The sequence below is a fragment of the Miniopterus schreibersii genome, assembly GCF_964146895.1.
Source record: "Miniopterus schreibersii genome assembly, chromosome: 17".
NCBI classification, from domain to species: Eukaryota; Metazoa; Chordata; class Mammalia; order Chiroptera; family Miniopteridae; genus Miniopterus; species Miniopterus schreibersii.
Window position 1 is genome coordinate 7,966,226 of NC_138117.1, and position 20,270 is coordinate 7,986,495.

A 20,270-nucleotide genomic window follows, 5' to 3' on the forward strand; every position below is an offset into this window, starting at 1 on the left:
CAGGGCTCCTGCTTCTAGAAGGGCGGTTGGGTCCCAGAGGCAGGCGCCGGGGCCATGCAGTCGCTGCAGGGTCACCTCCGTCCCCTGCAGCAGGCCCGAGGCCCAGGATGCGAGGCTGGATGCTGGAAAGACGCGGAGACACGGCCGGGAAACTGACTCAGCCGCACCGCCAGGCTGCCTTAGGGCAGCTCATCCCTAACCGCGGCGGGGAAAGGGAGCGACACCCAGGGGGCCTGGCAGCTGACAAGTGATCCGCCACTGCAGACAGGCAGACGCGCAGAAACCTGCTGACTTGAGCAAGCTGGGGTGATGACTGCCAACGGGGCGCTTAGTGCCCTGGGCACTGTTACAAAGAATTCACATGTCTTAACACCCTGACTCTACATGGCAACTTTTGATTATGGGTATTATAATAATCACGCCCATTTGACAGGTGAAGAAATTGAGGCAAACCAAGGAAAATTAACTCGTCTCAGGTAACACTGTCAGTAAGTGGAGAGGCCAGATTACAGACCCAGGCAGTCTGGCTCCAGAGACCAAGTCTTAACCCCTGTGCCACAGGTGCCCCTTCCCTCCTTTCCTGCCCTTTCTGGAGGCTGTAGCTTTGCAGGCTTTGAGAGATTAGACACTGGAGTCAACCGGGCCTGCTCTGAATCCCGGCTCTGCCCTATCCAGCTGTGGGATTTGGGGCAAATGACTAACCACTCTGAACCCCAGGCTTGTCATCCTTAAGACGGATCCCCACATGGTCATGGCATCTGTTCCTCAGAGGGTGGAAGTCAGGCAGCAACCACTCGGCAGCTCGAATTACCTGCAGGCTTATCTCCCGGTGTCAGGGGCCCTGGCCACACCTGCTCTGCCTTCCCCTGAATGAACATTTATATATGTACACAAATGTATGTACATAAGTATCTATATCTGTGTATATCTATATCTATCTCCAAGTGGGTCCACTTATCTGTTTATATCCCAGATGGGTTACTTCTAGGATAGTTTCTTGCAGGGATCTCTCATCTTTTGCTATCAAAAATATTCACCTTTGACATTTTCCCTTGCTTTTCTTACATTTACTAAGAGCAGCTCAGTGGCTGAAAGTCACGGCCGGGTCCCCTATGGTGAGTGTGATGACAGTGAATCATAATATTCAGCTGCAGCTTGCATTTCTTGCATGCTTTTATGTCAAGCCCTAGGCCAAAATCTTTTTGTATTATTTTTATTTGACTCTCCTTACTCCTCTATGGAAGCACGGTTTTATAAAATACCTATTTTATAGGTGTTTTAAATGAAGACGTTGAGGCTGAGAGAAGCTGAGTAACTCACCTAAGGTCATAATGAATAGCCTATGTGACTCAAATACTAAATGTTAACCATTCTAAGTTGCCTCCCACTATATGTGATCCATCCAGAACACAGGTCTGGGGTTAAATGCATGTTTAAATGAAATTTTATATCAACTTTTCCCAGAAATATGAAGGCACCATAATAGGAAAACATAATGCAAGTTAGGATAAGTAAGGATGAAAACAGAACAGAAAAACTAAAATAGAAGACGGTACCAAGTACCCACTGGTAGTTGAATTTAGGTCTTTACAGGAAATTAAACTTATCAGTGTAAAGTTCTATGAAAAACCTTTCCCTACAAAATAGGCAACCAATGAATTAATTTTAGGACATATTGTCATGTTTTCTTTTGTACCTTGTGTACAATTTATTTTCATAGGTGCCAGAAAACAACAATGAGGCACAGAGGACTCGGAGGTTTGCCATATATTCAGGAGTTAAAATACTGGTACAGGAAAAACAAAACAGCAACATGGGTCTTTAATCATATTGCTGAGAGTCATGCTTGCATCATTAAACTCTTCTTGTCTCCCGTTTATCACTTAAGTAAATGAGGTGGAATTACTAATTAGGTTTACAGTGCTTCCAATAAAGAAAGTTAGGTTCTAAGAAATGAGATTTCTAAGTTCAGGATACGAAGACCATTATTTCACAGCTCTGGCCTCCCAGTGACATACAACTCTATTCACTGCTGGCTTAAGGCAAACAAGAAAATTAACTGAAGAAGTCATCTAAAACCCCTATTCACCTATGGGTTTACCGCACACTCATTCATTCATATCCTGTGCTAAGTACTGAGAATGCTGCATTGAGTAAAACAGACAAACATCCCTGCCTGAATTAAGCTCACCTTCCAGTCACACCCATTTCTGAATTTGCAAGGACCTCTTTATTGTAACATGATTGGGACATATGAACAAAGTCAGCGTTTCAATAGTAATAACATGCATATACATAAAATGCTTTACGGTTTATGTGAAGCAGTTTCATGTAACCATAGCATTAGTCCTCAAAATACCCTTGGGGAGCTTGCAAGAAATATGACAGGCCATTTAAATAAAGACACAAAGGATATCATGCTACCCAAAGAAAAATGAACAAAGGGCCTAATCAGATATTTCTGTATAAGAAAAAAAACCCAGTGACTGACTGATAGGCCTGAAAAAGTACTCAACTTCCTTAGTGCTCAAACATACACAATTTGTAGCTGAAAGGTATCAATTTTTACCTAGGAAAGTAACAGAAGTCAAAGGGAAAGAAAAGATTGTGCCCAGAGCTGGTAAGGAGCCAGGAGGTGGTAACCACAAGGCAGAGAGCTTGGGTACAGTAATTCCTTTTAGTATCCACCCAATGGAAACAATCAGAAATTTGGATTTAAAATGGCAAAAAAAAAAAAAGAAAAGAAACTGCAGAAATTACCCATTACTATGAAACCTAGATGAAAAACCTAACACAAAGAAATTGGGTAGAGAGCCTACCCTGGAAATGACTGTCCTATGCTGCCAGAGGCCCAAAAACGTTGTAACAGCCCTGTTCGATGTAATGGCTACGGGACATTTTACTTAAATTGCAGTTACAGTTGTGTCCCATTAACAAGCCAATTACAAGCTCGATGTGCAGGAAAGGAAATGCACAGGGTGGGGCAAAAGTGGGTTTACAGTTGTTCATGTGGAAAATAATACCATCATGAATAAATAATAAATAACGCAAGAATAAACTCTGATTCGCGTGCTCACAACTGTGGACCTACTTTTGCCCCGCCCTGTCTAAACAGACCTGAAACACTACTCGGCAAAGCGAGCTGCAATTCTGGGACTTTTTCTCTAGGATGCACATTATAAAAGTAATTTCCTTTGATACTTTTGATATTCTCTAGTTTGTAAATCTCTAGTCTTAATTTATCTGAAATAATGATAATACTGATACGAATGTTTCTTAAAGTTTTACTATATGCCGTGCAACATGTTGAAGGTGTTATCTCCTTCCAATAACCCTCCGAGGCTGGTACTATTATTAGCATTGTCTGTATTTTTCACGGAGAAGAAACCGAGCCTCGGAGAGGTGAGTAGCTTGCCCAAGATCACTTGGCTCGTTTGGGTACAGTTGGGGTTTGAATCCCGTGACCCGGTTCTGCTCTAAATCCCACGTCCCTTAACCACTGGGCCACGAACCCAGATTTTCCACCTTATTTTATAGTTATTTTAATTATTTAAAATGCTTTTTTATCTGTCCAGTTAGATCCTCAGTTGCTTTAGGGGAAGGTGTTTCTCACTCAACTTGGAGTACAACGCATTGCACCCGGTTGGCACTCAATAAATGCTGGGGTCCTAATGAACAAAGATGCACGTGTTTTAACGTCAGTTCTTGACTCCTTCCCTCACCAAGTTGTCAGGGAAGACTTTCCTTGTCAGGAGAAAAAGAAAAATCTCCTAAATCAATGTTTTTGATGCTATCAACTTGCTGGAGCCTTTAACCCCTTTCCTGACCATCCTCCCTGACCCAGTCCATCCTGCACACTTATCACTCTAAAATTCTATTTAACCAGTTTCCCAACTGATGAGCCCGGATACAGGATCCTGACACTCAGACCCCAGGGTGAGCAGGTGTGGACAGAGCCCAGGGGCCAGGCATCACTGACCAAAAGCATCCTCATGGGGTGACAAGCAGGCCCAGTGTAGGCTCAGAGTGAAGGATCTGTCTGGACACGGAGCTTTCACTGCTAAAGCTAAGGAAGTTTCGGGCAAACCAGGACAAGTTGTTTATGCTCCATTCTCCCCCAACCTCTAAATTCCCTTCTCCTGACTGCCACGTACTCTACACGTGAGGTCATTTTCTCCCTGTGCCATGTGAACATGGGGAGCACAGGTTTAGATCGACTCAGACCCTCACTCAAAGACATTCGCTGGCTCACGCGGCCTACAGAAAGTCCCCTACACTTAAACTAGCGCTCAAAGCTCTCGGTAGGCCCTGGCCCGTTTGGTTCAGTGGTTAGAGCGTCGGCCTGCGGACTGAAGGGTCCCGGTTTGATTCTGGCCAAGGGCACCCGACCGTCGGTTATAGGCTTGATTCCCAGTCCTGGTCAGGGCACGTGCAGGAGGCAACCAGTCGGTGTGTCTCTCTCACATAGGCGTTTCTGTCTCTGCTTCTGCCTTCCACTCTCTCAAAAGCAATGGGAAAAATATTCTTGGGGAAAAATGGAAGAGAAATCTCTTGGTAGGCTGGCTGGGACCCATCTCACTTCCACTGCCTGGCACCCTGGCCTCTCTGCCTTGCAGTCTTTTGGTTGCCCTTTGGATGGATCTTTCCCACTTTCCCTAATTTACCCATGACTTCTCCATCTGGGGGGCTTCACTGTCCCCTTTCTACTTATCCAGAGCCACCCCCAAGGATTCAGTTGGTTCAAAGTCCTTTCCCATGCCCAGCCCAGTCATCTGTGAAGTCTGATGACCTCAACTCAGGACACTGGTTTGGACCTCAGCATGTGAGACCCTCCCCGCTTCTTGTAGAGATGTGTTCAGCTGCTATCATTTTTTCCTTCCCAGGGTTCTCTCTCCTTTCCCATGTTTATATCTCATCCGTCCAAGCAGAATAAAGTCTCTTTGATGGCAGATATTACATCTTATATTTACGTCCCCTGCAGCACTCAGCAATGCCATTCCCTGTGCATCCCTTATACAGAGTGAGCGTGCAATAAATATGTTTATAGATAACTGCTGACCACCGTTTCCCTCCCCCATGTGAGGAATTCAGCAACTCTTCCGCACAGATAAATGCTCCAATTTTTTTTTTTCCTATGGGTAAGCTGCCTTCCGGTTATGCTGCCTCCACAAACTTAACTTTCCTTAAATGCCTGGTAGGAGACTAGAACTGGGAGCCAAGTATGAGCATTTCCTTCCCCTGCCTTAAGTAAAGGGCAGAATCACAGAGAGGGGGTGGGCTTGGGGGCAGGAGGCAGGAAGAAAATATTATAACAGAAATGTAAAGAAAGCATCCATAAGAAATTTTGGAGAGGCAGAAAGCATTCCAAATACAACTTTAAAAAAAAAAGATACAGAGTAAAGGGCTTCATAGGAAAGAAAAAATGAGACAAAGTTGTCTACGTTAGAGTATGGACAGAAAAACATGTGCCCAAAGCCCCAGCATGAATGCCAAGCTCAGGCCTGAGAGGGAAGCCTGCTTGCTCCGCTTCCGAAGGGCACCCTTGGTGGGCTCTGCAGATGGCAGGCCTCACGGGCACATCTGGGGAGGCTCCTCGTTGCCCGGACACCCCCCAGCCCAGTCACAGGACTGAAGGCAGGCACAGGGAACGGACGGAAAATTTCCTTTAGGCAACAGAATGTCGGCATAAAAAATAGTATTGATCCGTTTGCCTCCTGGCCAAAGAAAAATCAACTTAGACAAAGGAAATTAGGCGATAGGTTGAATGCGACTCCAACTGCAGCTGCGGAATGAACCTAATGGGCCTTGACTTGCCTTCCCCAGCTCCCTCCGGCCTGCACAGGCCACTCCTCTGAGAGGGTTCTGCGGGGGCGTGAAACCTTTTAAAGAAAATAGCAATTGCCCTCTGGTGACCAAAGGACCCCCCTGCCAGCAGAATATGGTGGGAAGTGACTTCCAGGAGGGCTGGCAGGTGTACAGGGACCCACGCCACACGCTGTCACCGAGGACAGAGCATGCAATCGATTGGCTGGCCTGCAGCACCCGAGGAAGTTCTGACCTTGAATTCACAGGAGGCTCGCTCAGCACCTCCAGCTTATCACACCACACGAATATACGTGGATATGTTCCATGTTCTTTTAATCTTGACCTGAGGATATGTTTATTGGTTTTTAGAGAGAGCGCGAGAGAGAAACATGGACCGACGGCCTCCCATAGGCACCTGGCTGGGGAATGAAACGCACCGCCTTTGGGTGTCCCAGACGCTGCTCCAACTATCTGAGCCACGCCAACGTTTTTAAATTGCACATTTGTTTACTGGCCCAAGACTATTAATATCTGGTTTATTCACTCGATAAATAATCATTGAGCTCCTATATGTACCGAGCGTGGAATACGGTTATAAATAAGACAGGCAAATGCCAAAACCAGAAAAATATCCACGTCAGGTAGAAAAAATAGAGCAGGTGCTTAGTTAGAAAACCCATGCCTTCCGCACAACCACCTCCCCTTGGTGCTTATTTTTTGCCCAGATCCTAATGCTTAAAATAAACTGCTTCCTCTGGCAAAGGGAAATGATCAGTGATAGGATGGGATACTGTGATCTGTTCCTAAGATGCTTTTCTTTCATGATTTGAAAAAGAAATTGCAGCCATTAAGAGTGAAGTCCCTGGAAATCATTTCTAGTTCACTGGAAAGGCTCAGTTGCATAAGAACACGTTTAAATAAACAACCTGGAATAAAGAGTGGTTAAAATGTTACCCATACATAATCCGCAAAGCTGGCTTTTTTCATGTGTAGCCCAAAACTGCCTAAAAGCGAGTGTCTTCTGAAGGCTACAGAATGAATTTTAGGTGGTTTGTTGGAACAGTTTCACTGCAAATACTTTTTCTAAGGAGTCAACTCTAGAGGCACATCAGAGTTCTGATTTTATCAGATTATCTTAGCCAAAGGAATCCATCCACGCTTCTCTACTTCAGTCATTCTTGGTCAAAATTGGAGGGTGCAAGAAACACAAGAGGTGGAGCTTTTACATGAAATATAATTCCAGTACTCTTTGGTCATTCTGAATTAAGTCATTACTGCAAGGACTTTAAAATCACAATAGCTAATAACACCTCCCACTTTTTTGATACAGTGACCACTACTGCCACTGACCACCTACTACTACCAACTGACCACCTACTACTACTAACTGATTACCTAATAATACTACTAAATGAGCATCCACTACTACTAACTGACCACCTACTACTACCAACTGAGCACTTACTCCATGCCAAGCACTACTGGACATGAATCATGGACCAAGCATTTTAGTTATTTTGTTAGCATTTCTGTTAATAGACCAAGCGCTTTACGTGCACCATCTTAAACATTCACAACAATGCTATGAAGTCAATATCATCATTGTTGCTGTTCTACAAATAAAGAAACTGAAATCCAGAAAAAGGAAATAACACATCCAGTGAGCGAGTGGCAGCGGAGGGATTTAACCCCAGAGCCTTTCTCCCTACGCCATGGTTCCGCTCCTGCCCCCAAGTAGCCAAGATGTGGGCTGGATTTGGGGTGGATTAGCAAAAGGCACGTATTCCTCAAGATGCTCTGCTATCATCTGCCAGAAAAGTGTCCGAATGACTGTGCAAATCTATGGTGACCACCACCTGTGACGGGTGCCCCCCACGGCTGTGCAAAAGCAGAACCTGGAGACCTTCACTTGGTGCCTGTTGCCTCCGTGAGTGTGTGCAACACAACACGGTGAAAAATCACCGCAAAAACTGTCCTCACCCCACCACGCACCTGGCACTGGCACTGGCACGGGCCTGGGCCGGCCGCCCCTCCTTCCACAGTGTGCACCGCGATCACGTGGGTTTGGGCCTGGGGAGGAGCTGGCTGTAAACACTCTTAGAAACAGGCGTTAAAAGCAGAGTCTCCCGGCTGACCAGGCCTCCTAAGCAGAGCCGGCTGCTGGCTGCACACGTGTGTGGAGTGTGTGCTTGTGAGTGTGTGCACAGCCTTCTTCTGTTGAGGAGGGAGGTATGATGTAGCAATTCGGCAAATGAGCACAGTGCGCACCTCCAAGGGAAAACGCCTAGTAGCTTCTGGGAAAGAGTCGCTGACACTGTGCCTATAACAATAAGCGACAGTCGTCCCTATTCTCCAAAGGGCACCTTCCTCCTCAGTTCTGCCTCCCCACGCCCCACGGCCCAGGGATGAAACGGCCATTCTTCCCCTGCCTTCTTTCCCACACGGGGCCCCTTCGGGAACCCAGAGGGCCACCTCCAGAAGCCGCAAGCCATCGCCGTCCCCTGGGTGTAGAGTTCCAGTCCTTTATTCCTGTCTTCAGCGAGAAAAGGAAGGAAATTAAGCAGCAGAGCCAGCCCTGGGCCTTCGGGAACGGTGCATCCAAAGTCAAAGCCGGCTGTAATCGAGTTTAAAAAAATAAACGAAAATAACCGTGAGTAAAATATGCCTGCTCTGCAGAATACAGTGTAGCTAAAAGTCTTCATTAAATGTCCCAGCGCGCACAGTGTGTGAGCGGCGTGCTTGCGCGCTGGAGATTCTGCGAGCTGGCCCGGAGCTCATAAATACTGAAAAGGGACAGTTGCCATAGTAACTAAGTGCTATTTAATGAATACTGAAGAACTGAAGCTCGTAGGGTACTCAACTTGCCAGGACGCGAGTTACTGCTGCTGCTGGGGCTCGCAAGGTTTTGGGCAAGTTGGCCCAGCTGACCGGCCTGGGTCTCGGCCACATGATCCCACAAGATTCTGTTGAAGCTGCGTGGAAATCATACCCTTGACTTCTTCCCCTTGGCTCTCAGTACCAAGATACTCTACGGCAATGGGCCGACTGTGTTTAGATAGGGAATGTGTCCTTAAACCTGAAGCTTTGACCCAGGTAGCCAAGCGTTAGGACACATGCCTCTGTCACGAGCAATAGACGCTGGCTCAGTGAGCGGTCGTGCTGAACACAGCAGCCTCTGCGCACTTCTGAAAAGGGCCAGCGCCCCACATGCGCCGAATGCCGCTTGTTTTTATTGTGCAATGACACAGAAGAGCTGTTGCAGTTGATTTTTGCAGGAACTTTTTACAGGCTAGTAACGGCTTAGGTAATCTTTCATCGGATGTCCGACCCTGCTCGACAGACTCCCACTCCCAGTTCTCTCTCACCATCCATCATCACGTGTCAGATTTCTCACCCTGGGACCATCCATCTTTTTACAGGTTTAAAATAAAAAGATCACGGCCACGCTGCTTTTCTTTCCCCTGATCTGCCTCAGTAACTTCGGTGCAGCCCATTTTTAAAGCTATAGATGGTAGGAACAAGCACACTTATTCCTACATGCCATTAATAAGTAATGAGAATTTTTAAAAATGAAAACATCTATGTACCACAAAGCCAAAAATCATTAGCAAGTGCATCCATTCTCCAGGGGCTGGCTGGTTCTTGCATAACCAGCGGCTCTAATGGCCTGGTTGGGGCCGGAGCTCAGTGCGTGCTGTGGGCGCCCCCTTCAGGGGCTTGGGCAAAACGCGCGCTGCTCTCATTTGAGATACTAACTAGTCAGCTGGGTCATTGTTTTTGCTGAAACCTTGCAGGAAATTTCGAAGGAAAACTTTGGCCAACCTCTAATGGTGTGGTCAGACAAAAAACTTTCACATAACCATCCTTAAGTTAATATTAAAATCAGGTAGGTAAAATAAACAGGAATCCCTTGCAAGAGAAAAATATCCCTATTGCTATATCTATTTATTCATTTGACTGAACAATGTTTCTCCACTAGATGAATGCTATTTAAAATCTTAATGAACAAAATGAGACAAGCAGCCCTGGTGGGTGTGGCTCAGTAGTTGAGAGTCAACCTATGGACCAGGAGGTCACCGTTGGATTCTTGGTCAGGGCACAAGCCCAGGCTGCAGTTGATCCCCAGCAGGGGGCGAGCACGAGGCAGCTGATCCATGACTCATCATAGATGTTTCTCTCTCTCCCTCTCCTTTCTTCTCTCTGAAATCTATAAAAACATCAAAACAAAACAAAACAAAAGAAACTCCTCCTCACCCTCCCGCTCCCCTCCATGGCCTGAACCTGTTCTTTCTCATTTTATCTCCTGCATGTTTGGTCGGGATTCTCAGGGCCAGACATCTCATCTACTCTTGTCTCTAATGCGGTCCTCTGCCCACGACTGCACTGATCAAAGAATGACCTTTCCTCTTTGAACATCAATGGCACCTTGTGCCTGCCTCTCATGTGATATTCTTAACACGTCCCTTAGACGGAGCGCCTTTGACGTCAAGCTCATCTCCTGTCCCTAGGCCGCCAGCTTCCTCAGGGCAGAGCCGGGCTCTTACACAACCTCGCCCCTCCTGCCCGGTGCCCAGCGGCGCCCCAGTGCCGAGTGAGCGTGTGAGTGAAGGAACACGGAAAGTCAGCTCTCTTTCAACTTCATTTTCTTTCTCAGTAGAACTGCCTAACAAGCTAATTGTTCCCCAACCTCAAAAATGAAGGAAACACAAAGAAAACACGTCCAGTGTGGCAGTCCCTCCTCTCCTCGGAAAAGCCATCAACTTATATTCATTTGTTTATGCCTTCAACATCACTTATTGATGACTTGCAACCAATGAAAAGCACGGGGGGAGGAAATGCTATTTTTCTTACTTGTCTTCTCGCCATGATTGTCGTTGGATAACACCTTTCTGATTTTCCCGTGTGCCATTTCTTTATTTCCTCCCCAGTTCTACTGAGATATAACTGACAGATAACATAGTATGAGTTTACGGTGTTGATTTGATACACTTACAAGTTGCAAAATAATTACTACTTTCATTGTGTCATGTAATTACCATTTCTTTTTTGTGGTGAGAACATTGAAGATCTACTCCCTTAGCAACTTGAAGTATACAACAGAGTTAATGCCATTTCTTTATCCCATCACCCTTCCATGCACCCTTCCCACTCACCCACTCAACATCGTGCGCTTTCACCCTGGGGATAGAACTAAGACACAAAACTAGAGCATAATTTGCCACTCCCTCACTGTGGGCTGTGCATAGTGACTTCTTTCAAAAAGTACGCTGTGGAAAGGGGAAGAAATGCGGAGCCGGCCAGTGGGGAAGCCTGACGAACTCCTCCCCAGCAGCCGACCCGGGTCAGCATCAACAGCGGTAAGTCACGGTGACAGCATGTGCCCTCTGGAGGGCGGGATGAAATAATACTTGATCTTTGTGGTCTTCCTCCTAAAGCCCATAACCCAAGGCTCATACTGAGAAAAAGACATCAGAAAAATCACAACAGAGGGACATTCTTCGAAACACCTGCCCAGTCCTCCTCGAAACTGTCAGGGTCACTGAAAACAAAAGGAGTCAGAGAAACGGCCACTGACCCTGAGAGTCTAAGGAAACATGATGATGGGGTCTGATGTGGCATCTGGATGGGAGCCTGCGATGGAAGATTAGGCAACACTCAAGAAACTTCAATAAAGTATGGACTCTAGTTAGTAATAACAGAGCGACACTGGTTCATCGATTGTAATGCACCCTAGTAATTAAGACAACCATGGAAGCTGAGTGTGGGGGTACATGGGAACTCTGTACTATCTTTGCAGCTTTTCTGCAAATCTAAAGCTGTTCTGAAATAAAACACTTATTTGTTTAAAATGGGGTTGATTAGACTTCAAGAATGTTAAGGAGTGCCTGGCTGGTGTGGCTCAGGGGTTGAGCGTCAACCCATGAACCGAGAGCTCACGGTTCGATTCCCGGTCAGGGCACAGGCCCGGGTTGCGGGCTCGATCCCCAGCAGGGGGCGCACAGGAGGCAGCCGATCAACGACTCTCATCATTGATGTTTCTCTCTCTCTCTCTCTCTCTCTCTCTCCCTTCCTCTCTCTGAAATCAATAAAAACATATTAAAACAAGAAAATGTACTGCAAAGAATGACACCAAACTAGATAAATAGAAAGGAGCCATAATAATCCCCATTTGTCTTTGTGTAGCCCTTTCTTAGCTTACAAAGCATTTTCACCTATATTATCCCAGGGGAGTCTAAGAAAAACATAAAGCAGACAGAGCAATGATTAATAATCTCATTTTACAGATGAGAGAGTGGATATTCAGAGACCGTAAGTGACCTGCGTGGGTCTGCCCCCCTCCCTGGCATGGACGGGGCTGGGACCAGAACCACACGCCAGGCTCCGGGCTGGGCTGGTTTTCTCTGTGCACCCAGGTGTGCACAGCAGACGGAGATGGAGAAGACTCGGGCTTGTAAAGAAAGGCCAGTATGGATCTTTACCCCGAAAGACACATACGTGAACATGTAAATGCGTTTTATGTGAGAAATATTAAAGGACTGATGAAAGAGATAGAAAGAAACTTAAGAGCACGGAAGCCTTTTAGTTTGACCTTAAGTTAGTTATTCTTAGACTAGAAACGGGGGGCATAGAGCAGATAATATAGAGATTTTTTTAAAAAAAACACCCTAAACATCTGGATCATTATGTGCTATTCACAAACAGCTGAACAGGAAAGGAAGGGCAATGTTATAGAAGCCGGTAGCTAATACTGGTGAGAAAGTGGTCTAAATTTATATCGTCGAAAAACATGACTCAAGGAGAAATAATCACGGCCTATAAATATCCTCCAAGCAACAATATGCGCGGTAAATAAAGTAAGTGAATTGCGCATAGCCTTAGGTCCAGGCCACTTCTCTTTGTCCAGTTGTCTAAGGAAGACAATGCTTTACACCTGAGCTGGTGTTGGCCTCAGGAATGAAAACAGCCGAGGAGACCGCAGGGCTGGGGCTGCTGGAGGGACCCAGGCGTCGGGCTAACAGGGCCACAGGGGGTGGCCTCCGAACGCTCTCCACGTGAAGGATTGGACGGATGTTTTCATTTCTCCCTTACCTTTGAAGAGGAATAATGAAGAATAGAATCGAATCTGAAAATCTTTTTGTTACTGGACGGCTTGACCGAAAGAACAAGTAGACTGTGAACAATCGTAAGGAGCTCTGCTCGGACGTCGGGGGTAGTGTGGCGCCGGGTCCCATGACAAGCACACAGGTTGGCCAAGTCGGAGACACTGGGCCAGGGTTCTCCTCTCAAACCTGTCACAGGCCCTGCTATGCCACAGTTTTCTCAGGCCTGTAAGGTGACCAAATCACATCCTAGATGGCAAAGCATTTTAAGACCACCGCAAATCTTTACTAATTATTATCATTGTTAGGACTCTCCCAGACCCTATGCTTCAAAATCATCATTTCCCACAAATCTTTCTTCCACACGATAGTTTTCTCCATCTTAAATGTTTCTAGGTTTTCTGATTAAGTCTCACGAGCTCCTTAAGCCACCAGTTATTTCAAAAGACCTATCTGGTCCCAGCACTTGCGGCAGCCTAAATGGTTTGGATTGCAGCAGCAGTGACCCTGGGCAGGCCCCTGCCGTGCACAATAGCCCTGGTAGAGTGACATTGAAAATATCAGGAGCTTTCTAAACACAGTGTGCTCAATTCACCCACAGCCCAATCCAAATCCCAGCAACATGTTCCCACTGTCTTCCCAAGGACAGCTTTTCCAGCCTTGCAGAGAGGCCGCCTGCATTGTGTTTGACTTGCCATTTCCTATGCACGGAGAGGGGCCGGGATCATTTGACAACCAGATAGTTTGTCCTTAAATGGGCAATGGCTCCTTATTAACATAATAACTAAGACAGCGAGTTGTGCTTTGTTGGTCTCTTATGTAAATAAGATTTTCAAACCACCATTTAGTGCATCCACTAAAGGCTACTTGCAATGACTAAGGACTGCCAGCTATGAACTGGTCCCCGAGTTGGGACAACAAGTGCTAGAAGGAGAGTGGGGGGTATCAAGCTAAAAAAATACAAGTATTTCTAGAGAATCTTTGGGGTTTGTTTTTCAGCTCATAGCAATGGTAGTCTAGTGCTTCTCCAATGGTCGTCTTTTCTCCAGAGGGTAGCCCAGGAGCACTTCCATTGAAACTGGGCCTTTGTGACAATATCACCCCCAAGAAACTGTAGACTTTTGCTTATTACAATGAAAATACCTAATAGACTTTGACAATTAAAAAAAAAAAAAAAAAGCCTATACAATGAAGGCAGAAGGTCCTATCCTATCCCTGTTTACACAGGCGTGCAAACACACACAATATGTTAACGCATTTGGAATTGTCTCCATTACAACTGTAAAGTTTATAAAAAACACAAAGCAGGATGCAGGTGTTGTCTGCGCTAACATCCTATAAAGAGAAATTAGCAGAGCTTCAGCTGCTACTGGATGCTTTCCTGAGTTGGAATTCGCCAGACCTGCAATATTAACACAGAATTATGGAAATTGGAAACAAAGAGCTGGAGCCTACTGGAAATGACAGGCTCAAGATGAACTCAACTGGAAAATTTGGTTAACTGAAAGTGACATCCTTTGTGCTGGGATTTTTCTATCTGAAAGCTTCAAAAAGGCTGTAATTATTTTCAGTTTTCAATTCATCCCTTTCAAACTAAGCCTTTTATTTTCTTCATTGCTCTGTATCCTTTTCCTCTGTGTGAATTCGGGCGTTTGCCAAGCACTGACGTGGTAAATTCATATTGGTTTTTTACATATACACATTTCCAGGGAATTGTAAGTAACACAACTTGTGCATCTTCTATGCCAAGAAAAACAAAGGAATATTTGTACATCAAAACCTTTATCTTGTGCACAGGCTCAAAAATACCTGAGCGTGGCCAAATAAATCACCCGAGAAGAAACGGCTGATTAAGGCCAATGAGTAATTTCTTTGCAAGTTAGTGCTTTTCCTGCATTGTGAACCCAAGGAATGCAAGAACTCCGACTTACCTGGTGGCTTTTGGGTCCCAAATCACAATGTCAGCATCTGATCCTACAGCTATTCTTCCTTTTCTTGGATAGAGATTAAAGATTTTAGCTGCATTTGTGCTGGTAACTGCCACAAATCGGTTTTCGTCCATTTTACCACTGTGCTGTAAAACCATTCAAGAAAAAAAAAAATGCATTTGTTCTAATGATCAATATTTAAGGATCTCCCATCAATCAAAGTACAAAACTTGTAGCTCTTAGAACCAAATAGAATTGCATCTGATTTCTTATATTGTGGAGCCAAACATGCTTCATAATGATAAATGATGGAGATGATGGGGCAACATATGGAAACCCAAAGATAACTTTTCAAAAATACATCAGCTTTAAAAAAATGCATCCACTATTTTTTTTTCATCTTTCCCAGAATCACATATACAACAGCTAAATGTTAGCAATGGTATTTCTAATTCTCATTTAAAGTTTACTGCCACCACCTACTACATTTATAACTTACATTTATTTATTGCAGACCCAAGATGTGTGAGTGATCACGCAGACATGAGATGGGATTTTATAGAGTTAAGGTAAGACAGACTTTTAAGTCAGGTGATAACACTTTTTGAAAGAGAAAAATCAGCTCAAGCGTTTCAATTTTGTGCAATTAACTTTACATGAACCAACAATTATGGACAGTCTATTACAAAAGATTTTTAAATGGACAGACATTGGAAGGCTGTGACCCCACTAAAATTACTTTTCTTAATGTTGAGAGTTTATGTCTACATACATTTACATGGTCAAAGCATCCTTAAGATTTATTTCTTTATCAAAGGGTCCCTGTCTTAAAAAAGAATTTAAGAACTATGTCCTGAAAGTAATATTCCCATAAGTAAATAATCTTAATGCTTCATAAAATTGTTTGTTGTATGATACTAAGAAATATTCAATCACTTTAAAACCATTTATATATTTGGGAAATGTAATAGATTATGAAAATCTGCTGTAACAAAGATACTTGTAATAACCTAAGTTTCTTGGACTGTTATCAAGAAAATGTAAGAAAAGAGAAAGAGAAGTCATCTGGGATGGTTGGAGTCAGGATGGAGAACAAGGGGGGGGCAAAGATGATGATTGCTAGAACATAGGGCTACAGAGATGTTTTAAAGACCCTTATGTATATTAATTGTTCAAATATCATCCTAAAAGTAATGGAGAAAATGAAAGGATTTCAGAGAGGAAAGTACCATGAACAGACCTTCGTTTCTGAAAGGCGACTCCTGGTATTGGAGTATAGAATATAGACTTAGCAAGCAAGGCTGGAGGCAAGGGCACCAAATGTGGAGACTACTGCAATGGTCCAAACAATAAATGGGCCTCAAATGACAGTGGTAGACGTGAAGATGGAAATAAGAAGGCATTTTGGAAATAAAATGGACAAGGTCTGGTAGCTAATTAGGGTTAGAAGTGAATGGAGTCTGCAGGGGATTCTGAGGAGTGAGGCATGATTACTGTGTCATCTCTGGGGGGGTTTCTAGGAGACGGGTGAGAAGGCACCACAGTGGGCACCTCAGGTCTAACCAGCCGGGTGTGCCCTGCTGACCTTTCCAACTACACGTCAACCGGCGTGACAGGTAAACATGCGAACGTTTAGCTATTTGGTTCTTCTGCATCCTCAGGGAGGAATTGTTAAACCATGGGGATTTAAAAAATCTTTTCCTAGATTTTAAATAATTATTTATCTGCCCTCATACAGCTGTTTTTAAAATACGACATCCAAGGGTTCATAAAAAGGGACATCTGCAAAGATGTCGTGAAAAGGAGGTATAAACATAATAACAATTCTTCCCGTGTTTTCAATCATTCCGAGAATTTCTATCGGTGACACAGGAGCTGGGGGTCAAGAACACGAGAAGTCAGGTAGAAAGGCTGCACATTTCAAAGACTTCAAGAACCGGCGCTGGTACCCACTCGACCTTGATGCCCTAACGTGTGCCAAGCGGCACAACGCAGAGAAGACAGTGACGCCCTTGTTATCCCGGGCACGGGGTGGCGGCGACGGGGCAGCAAACCCTGTCCCCACCACAGCGAAAAGCAAGGAGAAAGCTCCTCGGGAAGGCCATGGCCACTAGCCCTGCGCACGCTGGGCCCTGGGCGGAGAACCAGGCAGCACAGGCTGGGGCCTGCCAGACTCACCACGCCCTTCTCCCAAATCACCGACATGCGGTCCTCGACGCCGTTCACGCCGTTGGGGATCTTGGTGAAATCGTCCTTCCCAAGAGCTTTCTGGCAGGTGTTGAAAGTGCAGTTGTCAGTGCCGGTTGTGGTTAGGTCACCACTGTGAAGAAAAACACACCAGAGGGACGGGGTTGAGTGGCTAGAACAGGTCGGGAGGAAGCGCCCGTAGCCCTCCCTCACCTCCTGGCTCCCTCCTCAGTGACTTTCAGAAAACTGCCGTGGAAATGAGTGGCTTTTTCAAGGACATATTTCACCCGCTCCCATCCCCCTTCCAGGAAGCCCTTTTGGAGGATCGTTTTCGACTCAGTCCCATCACTTACGGTGCTGTGATTACAAGCTTATCCGGTGCTCAGTTTCTCATCTAGAAATTGGTAATTATATGTACTTGATGACAATTAGTTGGGGACCACTGGTAATAATGCAAGTGAACATTGCTTGTGAGCAGAGTACTAGCCAAAGGTGTCCCGTGGTGGCCTCCGGGAACAGAGGCAGGGCCTCCAGGGCGGCCCCTGGCCAAATGGGAACGTTGTGATGAGCAGATATGTGACACTGGTGCATCTCTGGATGTTGATGTCACCAGCCCTAGGGATCCTGCTTTGACGTCTGAATAGTAGTGGGGATGAGGGAGTGTGAAGGAGAAAGGAGGCCGAAAGGAAAGGGCAAGTGCACTCCTGTATAGTCTGTTGTGAAAAAGCTCTTCCTTAACTTGAATATGAGAATCTGTGAATGGGGAGTGTCAGGATGTCCATGAATGGAGCAATTCTCAATAAAATAAAATAAAATATAATATAAAATAAAATAAAAAATAAAATAAAATAAATTAAAAAAATAAATAAATAAATAAATAAAATAAAATAAAAAATAAAATAAAATAAAATAAAATAAATAATAATGATAAAAAAGATCATAATGTCCCAGAAAGTTGTGTCTCTGAAAATAGTTTGGATGACCTTCCATGGGGACAACCTACTCAAAGGTAGGATTTTGCCTTTCCACCCCTACAGTGGTTATGCCCTGGATTGTAACCTATTGTACCTGTACAACAGGTACATCTGGTTCCTAAGTTATATCAGCATAGGAAAAAAATTCAAGAATATTCTGAATGATAAAAATAAAACATAATGCAGAGACCTGGCTCTAGGCAACAAGAGATAGAAAAGACAAAGGAAAAATCAGAAGAGAGTAAAAGTGCAATAAAAATGGTCTGACTTCTCTGTGTCCAGGAGAGATCTTGACACTATTTCTTAATGTAAGTAAACCAATGCTTTTTGGTCTCCAGAGGAGGGACTGTCCCCGGGCCTTCAGGTCAAGTAGAACAGAATACTGGGAAGTCAATGGTAAGAAACGACCTCCTACGCTCAAGCCTGAAACTCGTAAAACACCTTATTTTGGCAAAACACTCCACGATCCTCTGCTAAATGATTACTTAGCCAATAGATTCATGAGGTAGTCAGGAGTGGAAGGGTCTGGCCTCAAGGGTGGTCCCATAACGTGGTGGGCTGCATGGTGCCATTCTTTATGCCAGTAGTGAGTGCCATCTGTGCCCAGACTCGCTGCTATGGGTTCTCCATAGACCACCTTCCCTGGAAAGTTAAAAGGAAGTATTCAGCACCCGAACTTGTTCTTACAAGAACCATCTGACAAACACATAAATATGAGGCTCTTCTCTCTTAGTAAAAGAAAATATGAATCCTAAACCTTTAGTGAGCAGGATTTAAAAATAAAAACTACTTTCTATTGAGCATTTACCATGTTCCAGTCAATGTGCATTGCATGTTATGGTAGATGGTTGTACCCACTCACTGATACCCCCAGACCTGGCCACATGGTTTACTTTGGCCAATTAAATATGAATGGAAGTGACATGTGTGCTTCCAAGCAGGACTTGTTGAAACCACAGTGAGTTTGCCATCCCCATTTTCCCTCTGTCCTGAGACCAGCCGAGGCTGCTCCTTTAGTTGTGTCTCCGATGGCAGAGAACGAGGACCTGAGGCGGAACCAACCCATTATGGACATGAGGGTGAAAACGAAATGAATCTCTGTAGCTGCTACTGCAGTGTGACCCAGCAAGAGCTGGCTGACACCTGTGCCATTCTAGAGGAATCTTCTCAAAACCCTATATAGGAAATGCTACTATCTCCATTAAAAGATGAAGATAGAGTTTATGGGGTTAAATTACTTCTCTACTGTTACATGCCATGCACTCGATATAGACGGGGTGCAAGAGGTAGGATCTGAGTCCAGGCATTTGGACTCCAGTGGTCCTAAGTCCTATGTTATACTACAATTATCATATGGTCACATGGAGTTCAACCTCAGTGTATCTCTGTTGCAAACAGATTGATAATCTTTTCACACCCTGAAGAAAAAAAAGCTCCCTCTAAAAACATATTAAGTAAAAGAACACTCAGATAAAACTGTAGCCAGAAATGCATATTTAAAAAATCATGCAAATGAGGCCATCAAAAGCACACACAATGTTAGAAAAGTTAATAGTGCAAGTGAATTTGAATTTAAAATCAGAATCCTATCTCTGATTAGCATTTGTCAGAATAATAGATTCCCTGGCATCCAGCTGATCACATCCAAGCAGTCATAAAGGAGAGTGCATAGTAAAGAGACGCTGGCATACCAAATTAGTTCTCTCTAGTTAACCAGATGCCAGATTTTAGTAAAAATCCTGATACATAACGGAAATTAACTGATTTCCTCAGGGACTACTGTCAGTGGATGGCCACCGGCTGCCTGAGTCATATGAAATTGGAAAGTAGCACCCTTTTGTCTCATAGATCATTTCTCCCTCACACTAGCCACTGTCCTCCAGCTGGCCTAGGAAGTTGAAAACCCAGGAGGGCAAAGCTCATGGAAGCCTGACACACTGCTTCTTAAGTAACCCAATATCAGACGGTGGTCGATCGAAGTTCCTTCGGGACTTAGCCACTGCTGAGGTCCTTTGCTTTCAGGATACACACACACTGGGCGAATCCCATCCCTTTCCTGTTTGTCACTGTCCTGGTCCCAGAAAAGGGGAAATAACCATAAATCTCTCTCTCTGGTGTGTGTGAAACAGGCAGTCTTTTAAAATACAAGCTAAGAGGTAATGTGTTATTTGCTGAAGAGATAACAGGACGGACACGATGTTTTATTTGCAGGTATGACGAGACCTTTCTATTCTAAGAGAACCTCTGACAGAAGCACGGACAAGGGGACACGCGGA

The 20,270-nt window shown here is 44.7% G+C and overlaps 1 protein-coding gene across 1 annotated transcript in view; it reads right to left on the minus strand.

The window, feature by feature from the left end:
- DPYS (dihydropyrimidinase) overlaps positions 1–20,270 on the minus strand; it is a 51,845-nt gene that overhangs the window by 13,406 nt on the left and 18,169 nt on the right. The window contains exons 5-7 of the mRNA XM_081116518.1: positions 18,480–18,636; positions 17,012–17,153; positions 14,837–14,979 (exon numbers count right to left, since the gene is read on the minus strand). Of these exons, the coding sequence (XP_080972644.1) occupies positions 14,837–14,979; positions 17,012–17,153; positions 18,480–18,636 (442 nt within the window). The remainder of the gene's footprint in view (positions 1–14,836; positions 14,980–17,011; positions 17,154–18,479; positions 18,637–20,270) is intronic.